Raw genomic sequence first — 8,940 nt, 5'->3', positions numbered from 1 at the left:
TCCCTTTTTGCTCTTCTTTTATCTCCTCTGGGAGGGGCCATTCACCATCCACCTGTGGCCTTACTCCCAAGTCGACCCTTGTTCTTTAGCTGTTCCCTTCGTCTGGCAACTCTGCACATGCCTACACTGGGAACAGGCTCCAGCTGTTCTTCTGCCTCACTGATGTCTGACTCCGAAGGCAGCTGATAACTGTCAGACGGCCCTGGCCCCCTCTCTGCCTCCGACACAGAGCCCTCATCCGAGCCTTCCCCAGACTCCAGGACTGGCCCATGTCCCTCCTCAACCTCCTCACTGTCCGAATCTGCTGCCAGCTTCGCAGGCCATTGGCTGGCCACAACACCGGGTTATGAATTTATCAACTGCAGTGATTCACTTAGCAACTGAGGCAAGAAAGGTCGTGAAATGGGGCAACGTTCACTTAACAACAGAAATTTGGGGCTCAATGATGCTCATAAGTCGAGGCCACAACAATATTAAATCTGGTGTATCTATGTCCAGTTTGGAATGTTGATCGCAAGAGGAAAACCTAATGCGAACTAAACTTAAAAGATTAAAAAGAAGAAGAAGAGAGTAAAAAGCGCTCACCAACTCACCTGTGTAGTCATGGGCAGGATAGATCAGGCAGTCACCTGGAAGGGTGAAGATTTTCTTGTGGACGGAGTTGTAAAGGGTTTCGGCAGAACCTGGAGATGAGAATGGAGCTGTAACCATTAAGCAGATTCTTTTTTTTTTGTAACGTAGAGTTTGGAGCAATTATTCTCCCCAGTTATTCTCCTGACAAATATTAGGCTGAAAACCCCCCTCTTGTAACATAGGCATAAGTCTCCTGCATGCAATCAGAATCCCTAGATCAGGGGTCTCAAACCTGATTTCACTGAGAGTCGCATCAGGGTTGTGTTTGATCTCGGGGTGGTGTGTGTGTGTGCGTGTGTGCGTGTGTGTGGTCAGGGTGGGCATGGCCAGCCAAAACAGGCTCCCAAGCTCCATTTTCAGCTGAGATGGCCTCCTGCATCCCTCTGCCATCGAAAACGAAGCTTGGGAGGGTTACACGCGGCTCTCCCTAGCTCCGTTTTCGCGGGCAGAAGCATCACGGGCTGGTCTTTTGCTATTTCCAGGGCAATCCTGCAGGCTCGATCTAAGAACACAGTGGGCTGGATCCGGTCCCCAGGTCTTGAGTTTGACACCCTGGTTTAGAGCAACTAGATTTTTGGGTCATCTGGAAGAAATAAAGGTAAAGGTTTAGGCTCCCCTCGCACGTATGTGCTAATTGTTTCCCACTCTAGGGGGCGGTGCTCATCTCCGTTTCAAAGCCGAAAAGCCAGCACTGTACGAAGACGTCTCCGTGGTCATGTGGCTGGCATGACTCAATGCCGAAGGTGTATGGAACGCTGTTCCCTTCCTACCAAAAGGTGGCTCCTATTTTTCTACTTGTATTTTTATATGCTTTCAGACTGCTAGGTTGGCAGAAGCTGGGACACGTAACAGGAGCTCACTCTGTTATGCGGTGCTAGGGATTCGAACCGCCAAACTGCCGACCTTTCTGATCGACGAGCTCAGCGTCTTAGCCCCTGAGCCACTGCCTTCCTCCTGGAAGAAACATAAATCCAGTTTCAAACTGCATGAAAGGCAAAAGGTTCCCCTTGAAGTGGAAAATGACTCTTTCTAAAACAGAACGGACTTTGCTCCCCTTCGGGAGGCCTAAGAAATTTACACCTCGTGCAGAATAAGGAAGTTGAAGCCAAGGGGCAGAATTCTGAACTCTCCTTAGAGATTCCGACAAGGAAAAAAATAAAAAGTTCCGTCCTCCTACAGGTGATCCTCAGCTTACGACCACAGTTGAGCCCCAAAATTTATGTTGCGAAGTGAGAAATTTGTTTTGCCTCTTGTTACGACTTTGCTTGCCGTGTCGGTTAAGGGGATCGCCACTGTTGTTCAATGAGTAACCCGGTCGTTAAATGAATCTGCTTTCCACGTGTTTTGCTTGTCACCATATGAGCCCGGGACACTGCAAATCGTCATATCTGCGAGTCAGTTGTCAAGCACATCCGAATGAAAATCACGCAAACACAGGGATGCTGCTGCAGCATGAGTGCGAAAAATGGTCCTGTTTTCCGTGCCGTTGTAACTTTGAACTCTCACTGGGCAAACTGTTGTAAGTCGAGGACTGCCTGTATAAAAAAATCCCCACTCTCTCACGAGCTGCAAAGCTGAAACAGGGTTCATAACCAGATGGTATTGGACCTGGGTACTTGGGAGACCGCCTGCTGCCAATTACCTCCACTAGACCGATTAGATCCCACAGATTAGGCCTCCTCCGAATTCCATCCGCCGGCCAGTGTCGACTGGCGACTACCCGGAGGAGAGCCTTCTCTATGGCTGCTCCGACCCTATGGAACGAGCTCCCCGTGGAGATTCGAACCCTCACCACCCTCCAGGCCTTCCGCAAAGCCCTTAAAACCTGGCTGTTCAGACAGGCCTGGGGCTAAAGAGCTGTTGCCCCCCGCCTCGAATGGTATGACTGTTGTGTCTTTTTTTAAATTATGTATTATTATGTTCCGTCTTTTTTATTTCTTGTCTGTACCCCCCTCCCCTGATTTGAATTGTGAGCCGCCCTGAGTCCCCCTTGGGGAAAAGGGCGGCATATAAATGTAATAAAATCAATCAATCAATCAGATCCCAAAGTTTTCCGTACCTTGCTGGAAATCCGTCCTGCCGCATCCCCGGATCAGCAAAGCATCTCCCGTGAAAGCCATTGTGTTGTCATTCAGCACATAGGTCAAGCAGCCGTCCGTGTGGCCAGGGGTGGCACGAGCTTTTAACACCTGAAACCACAACAACACGTCACTAATGTTCCTAAGAGTCTGTCTCACATTTTATATTAGCATTCTGTTCTTGTCGCCCTCCCTAAAGTAATGGAACTGCAACGCCCAGAATTCATAAGGTAAAGGTTCCCCTCGCACGTATGTGTTAGTCGTTCCTGACTCTAGGGGGCGGTGCTCATCTCCGTTTCAAAGCCAAAAAGCCAGCGCTGTCCGAAGACGTCTCCATGGTCATGTAGCCAGCATGACTAAACGCCAAAGGCTGTTCCCTTCCCACCAAAGGTGGTCCCTATTTTTCTACTTGCATTTTTACCTGCTTTCGAACTGCTAGGTTGGCAGAAGCTGGGACAAAGAACGGGAGCTCACTCCGTTACGCAGCGCTAGGGATTCAAACCGCAACTGTCAACCGACAGGAGCCGAGGTGGCGCAGTGGTTAGGGTGCAGTACTGCAGGCTACTTCAGCTGACTGCTATCTGCAGTTCAGTGGTTCTAATCTCACAGGCTCAAGGTTGACTCAGCCTTCCACCCTGCCGAGGTGGGTGAAATGAGGACCCAGACTGTGGGGGCGATATGCTGACTCTGTAAACCGCTTAGAGAGGGCTGAAAGCCCTATGAAGCGGTATATGTCTAACTGCTATTGCTATTGCTAACCTTTCTCATCGACAAGCTCAGTGTCTCAGCTACTGAGTCGCCGTGTCCCTTTTAGGAGTAGAATAGAATAGAATAACAGAATTGGAAGGGACCTTGGAGGTCTTCTAGTCCAACCCCCTACCTAGGCACCACTTCAGATGAAGGTGTACGGAACGCTGCTATCTTCCCACCAAAGGTGGTTCCTATTTTTCCTACTTGCATTTTTACGTGCTTTCGAACTGTTAGTTTGGCAGAAGCTGGGACTAATATCGGGTGCTCACAGGACTCAAATCTTGAGATTGCCCAGCTAAAATATACTTGAAAGTTAAACTTCCACCGGATTGGAGCCCAAAGGTAGCTTCTAGGACAGTGATGGCGAACCTATGACACGCGTGTCAGTGCTGACACGCGTAGCCATTTGGGGTGACACGCACAGGATTTCATGTGATTCATCCTCGGCTCCTGCACGGCCGCCGAGGATGAAAGAATCTGTGCTGGAGGAACGGGGGGTGAGGGGTGGGACGTGTGATCTCCCCCGCCCACACTCACTTACTGTATCGCCGCCGCCCCTTTCTTAGCGCAGGGGCTGCTGGTAAGGCGTGCGTGCCGTGCACACACACGTCATCAGCGCGGCGAGGGAGGACCCGCAGGAGAGGAGCACGGGAACAATGCGCGCCTCTCTCCAGTCAGGCCGGCACAGAGAGTCTACCCCTGGGACTGTCGGTTACGACCGCACCACAGCAGGGAACAGCGGAGTGCCAACGGGAACTGTGAGCGCCATTAGCAGCAACTATAAATTGCGCAAAATTATGTTTTTGTCGAAGTGACACACAACACGAGTTATGCTCGATTTCTTGCCGATTTTTGACACACCACGCCAAAAAGGTTGCCCATCACTGTTCTAGGAAGTAAATCCGTCCAAGCGGAGCTTTGCAGGCGTAGGAGAGAATGAAGCAAGCCCGTTGGTGAATTGTGGGAAAACAAACGAGGAGGCAGGGTGGAGTGCAGAGGAAGTGATAAATGTGTTATTTCTAAATGTGAGGAACTACCAGTTTCACTCCGTTGTGTGCTGGGCAGGCTCCCTCTCACGCATTATGTTTACAATTTATGAAGGACTCAGAAAAAAACTGGGCCAAATTCTAAGCCCCAGAGCTCATTGCAACAGCATTGCAAAAAAGGCATGAAGAGTTGTTAACCTAATTTTGCAAAAGCTTCTTCTCCGGTAACATTGTACTGCCAACTAAGGCTTACAAAACCTTTGCCAGACCAATTCTCGAATACAGTCCATTTGCCTGGAACTCACACTGTACATCAGACATTAATACGATTGAACTGGTCCAGAGGTATTTCACGAGAAGAGTCCTCCACTCCTCTGCTCGCTGTAGAGTCCCTTACGCCACCAGGCTTGAAATTCTGGGCTTGGACAATCTGGAACTGCGCCGTCTGCAGTCCGATCTAAGCACAGTACACAAAACTGCCTCCTACATCTTACCTATCAACCACTTCTTCAGCTTCAACCTCAATAATCTGAATCTTATAAAGCCCTTCATGGTATTGGACCTGGGTACTTGAGAGACCGCCTGCTGCCAATTACCTCCCAAAGACCCGTTAGATCACACAGGGTCGGCCTCCTCCGGGTTCCGTCCACCAGCCAATGCCACCTGGCTACCACCCGGGGGAGGGCCTTCTCTGTAGCAGCTCCGGCCCTTTGGAACGAGCTCCCCGCAGAGATTCAGACCCTCACCTCTCTCCAGGCCTTCCGGAAAGCCGTCAAAACCTGGCTGTGCCGGCAGGCCTGGGGTTGATGAGTTCCCTTCCCCTCTCGACTTGTATGGCTGTGTGATTCTTGTGTATTTTAATTACGTGTATTGTGTTTTATGTCCCCTTTCCCCCTTTTGAGTTGTTCACCGCCCTGAGTCCCTCCCGGAGAAGGGCGGCATACAAATAAACTAAATCTGAAATCTGAAATCATACATGAGCAAACAATCGATACAAACTCAAGGTAAAACGCTCCAAACTCGATTGCAGAAAATACGACTTCAGCCACAGAGTGGTCAACGCCTGGAATGCTCTACCTGACTCCGTTGTTACAGCCTCAAACCCCCCACAGCTTCAACCTCAAATTGTCTACTGTGGACCTCACCCCATTCCTAAGCAGTCCGTAAAAGGGGCGTGCAGAAGCGCACCAGCGTGCCTTTCCTCTCTGTCCTACTGTCCCCCATTTATTTGTATTCATTCCTTTCGTTCATATCCATGTTTGTATTTATACCTGTTATCTTGTACATGTTTGACAAACTAACGAATACAAATGAAGAAAGAACAGGTCCACTTAACAACTGTGGCCTTCGCTTAAGAACCGCAACAATAAAGGTCGTAAAATCAGGTCGGTCATGTGGCCAACCTGTTTTACGACTGTCACAACTTATATGACCGCGATGGACAGCCCATTACAATCGTAAGTCAAGAGCGGTAGCCAAGTAGCCAAGGTGAAGGAATCTTAGAGCCCAGTTCCTGTTCAGGCAACTTAAAGTCTCCAGGAATCTGTTCACAGACTTACAAAAGCTCCAAATTTGAGGTGATAATCTTCCTGGATCAGGAGATCAGCGATGGCCCCACTGTGCTTGGAGATGACACTGCGACAGCCAGGAAGGAGCTGCTTCAGGAGTCCCGTGCCAGTGATATGATCAGCGTGGCAATGAGTGTTGACTGCCAAGGAGGAGGAGAAATTTAGCAGATTAATAGAACTGGAAGGGACCTTGCAGGTCATCTAGTCCAACCCCCTGCCTAAGCAGGAGACCATACATCTTCCTCTACCTAATGCATAATTGTTTCCTCAAAGTTTACTTTACTTTATTGCCATTGCACATGGTACAAACGAAATTAAATGCCGTTTTCAGCGTACATTACAATTATAAAAATAAAAACACAAATATACATCCTTTACATTCTATATAATGGAGATGGAAAACCACTCACTTGCATATAGCAAATTAAGTCCAAGTTGCTTCACCAATGTTGAATCGCGCTTGGCTGTTTCCAAAACGGGGTCTATTAGAATGGCTTCCTTTGTTTTCATGTCTGCTAGCAGGTAAGTGTAAGTATAACTTTCTGACTCGAAGAGCTGGCAGGTGAAGGGGGAAAAAAACCAACAAGAACTTAGTCCATGGAAGGGCAAGTGAAACAGTCCAATTGTATCCAGCCATGCTGGCTGGGGAATTCTGGAAATCAAAGTCGAAAAGTTGCCAAGTTTGGAGACCGCCTGCTCTAGACCCAGAAACATTTAAATTAAAATGATTTATTATTGTTGTTATTGTTGTTGTTGTTGTTATTATTATTATTATTATTATTATTAAATGAAAGCAAACTACTAAATTTCCATTCTATCCAATGCCTTACATGAATTGCTATGCATATTAAATCTCCACCATGAATTTTAATTAATTACAATTAGCCAATTTTGATTGCCAGCATCTCTCAGAGAAGCTGTTACATTAACAGTTTAACAGAGTTGGAAGGGACCTCGTAGGTCATCTAGTTCAACCCTCCACCCAAGCATGAGCCCTACACCATTTCTGACAGATGGCGATACAGTCTCTTCTTGAAAGCTTCCAGGGATGAAGCTCCCAAAACTTCCGAAGGCAACTTCTGTTCCATGGGTTGATTGTTCTCACTGTCAGAAAATTTCTCCTTATTTCCCAGGTTGAATCTCTCCTTGTTCGGTTTCCTTCCATTATTCCTCATCTGGCCTTCGGGTGCTTTGGAGAATAGCTTGACCGCCCCCCTCCTCTCTGCGGCAGCCCCTCAAATATTGGAAGACTGCTATCGTGTCTCTCCTGGTCCTTCTCTTCTCTAGACTATCCTTGCCCAGTTCCTGCAACCGTTCATCATATGTTTTAGCCTCCAGTCCCCTGATCATCTTAGTTGCTCTTCTCTGCACTCTTTCAAGAGTCTCAATATCTTTTTTTATAGTGTGGTGACCAAAACATTGCAGCTCCCCAGTCTGTAAAGAGATTACTTCAGAATTTATTTCTCAAGAAAGAATAGATACCTATGGACTAACAGGTCCCCTAGATTTAGCATATTGTTGGGGGCAAGAGGCTGACTCAGCAAACAGTTTAGAGAGGGCTGTAAAGCACTGTGAAACAGTATATGTCTAGGTGCTGTTGCTTAGGAAGGAAGGAAGAAGGAAGGAAGGAAAGAAGGAAGGAAGGGAAATGAGAAGGAAGGAAGGAAGGAGGGAGGGAGAGAAGGGAGGAGAGAAGGGAGGAGAGAAGGAAGGAGAGAAGGAAGGACTGGAAATGGGAAGGAAGGAAGGAAGGAAGGAAGAAGAAAGGAAGGAAGAAGAAAGGAAGGAAAGAAGGAAGGAGAGAAGGAAGGAATGGAAATGAGAAGGAAGGAAGGAAGGAAGGAGAAAGGAAGGAAGAAGAAAGGAAGGAAAGAAGGAAGGAGAGAAGGAAGGAATGGAAATGAGAAGGAAGGAAGGAAGGAAGGAAGGAAGGAAGGAAGGAAGGAAGGAAGGAAGGAAGGAAGGAAGGAAGGAAGGAAGGAAGGACGCCGTAGTGGTGCAGTGGTTAGAATGCAGTACTGCAGGCTACTTCTGCTGACTGCTTGTTGCCAGCAGTTCAATTTTCCCCAGTTCAAAGTTGGCTCAGCCTTCCATCCTTCCGAGGTTGGATAAAAAGAAGACCCAGATTGTTGGGGGGGGGGGGGGCAACAGGCTGACTCTGCAAACCGCTTAGAGAGGGCTGTAAAGCAGTATATAAGTCTAAGGGCTATTGCTAACTAATAAAACTTGTAGCATCCCCCCTGCTCTGTACTGGAAAGGGAAAGCAAATTTTAAAAGCCTTCCATAACCATCTTTGGGATGGTGCAAAGTTCATTTTAATACTTTTCAATTCCCATCTTTTAATTAAGATAACCAAAATGGGAAGCTCCTCTTCCACAAGCACTCCAACATCCCCAAAGCTTTGAATTTCCTGTTTATAACGCAGTTAAGAGCCCTGAGGTTTTTATAGAGGAAACGTTGACTCCCCCCCTCCCCAATCCCCAAATCCAGGCAACATGTCCTATCCTACCACTTTCCATACACCCCATGCCTTTCTCCACCTGCCTTGGATTACAATACCCATCCTCCCCTCCCTGCCCCGGCCGGGCAAGCCCGAAGCCCGAAGTGAAAGCAAAGGCAGCCAAGGCGAAGCCCATCCTCGAAAGATCTCCTGAAGTCCGGCCAAGGGGCAGCGCCTGGGGGTGCCCACCTGTCGGAGCTCACCTGTCGGAAGAGCAGCCCCCGGCGCTGGGCGGAGCCGGCGCAGTAGCATCGCTGCGGGAGGCTGGTGCGGGGAAGCGGCGCGTTCAAGAGCCGCAGGGCAGCCGCAGGGCATCTCCGGAGCAGCAACGGGTGCATGGTCGGGTGGTGGTGGTGGCTCTTATTGCCGCGCCAGCCTTCGAGGAACCGGAGCGAAGGGCGAAGTGACGCCCTTTAACACTGGCT

At 48.7% G+C, this 8,940-nt stretch overlaps 1 protein-coding gene across 2 annotated transcripts in view; it reads right to left on the bottom strand.

Annotated features, from left to right (window-relative positions):
* Positions 1 to 8,940, bottom strand: part of ETHE1 (ETHE1 persulfide dioxygenase) — a 10,862-nt gene extending 1,922 nt beyond the window's left edge. Inside the window, exons 1-5 of one of the 2 annotated variants that reach the window (XM_087727402.1) lie at positions 8,719 to 8,938; positions 6,426 to 6,570; positions 6,007 to 6,155; positions 2,693 to 2,822; positions 594 to 683 (exon numbers count right to left, since the gene is read on the bottom strand). In XM_087727402.1, the coding sequence (XP_087583528.1) occupies positions 594 to 683; positions 2,693 to 2,822; positions 6,007 to 6,155; positions 6,426 to 6,570; positions 8,719 to 8,853 (649 nt within the window). In that variant the 5' untranslated portion in view covers positions 8,854 to 8,938. Of the gene's footprint in view, positions 1 to 593; positions 684 to 1,693; positions 2,169 to 2,692; positions 2,823 to 6,006; positions 6,156 to 6,425; positions 6,571 to 8,718 lie in introns of those variants that run through there. The other variant, XM_087727403.1, reaches the window with a different exon arrangement.

Source organism: Thamnophis sirtalis, unplaced genomic scaffold, assembly GCF_051295495.1.
Source record: "Thamnophis sirtalis isolate CommonGarterSnake01/CBP01778 unplaced genomic scaffold, rThaSir2_p1.2 scaffold_13, whole genome shotgun sequence".
Classification (NCBI taxonomy): domain Eukaryota; kingdom Metazoa; phylum Chordata; class Lepidosauria; order Squamata; family Natricidae; genus Thamnophis; species Thamnophis sirtalis.
This window is presented reverse-complemented; position numbering and strand designations above follow the sequence as displayed.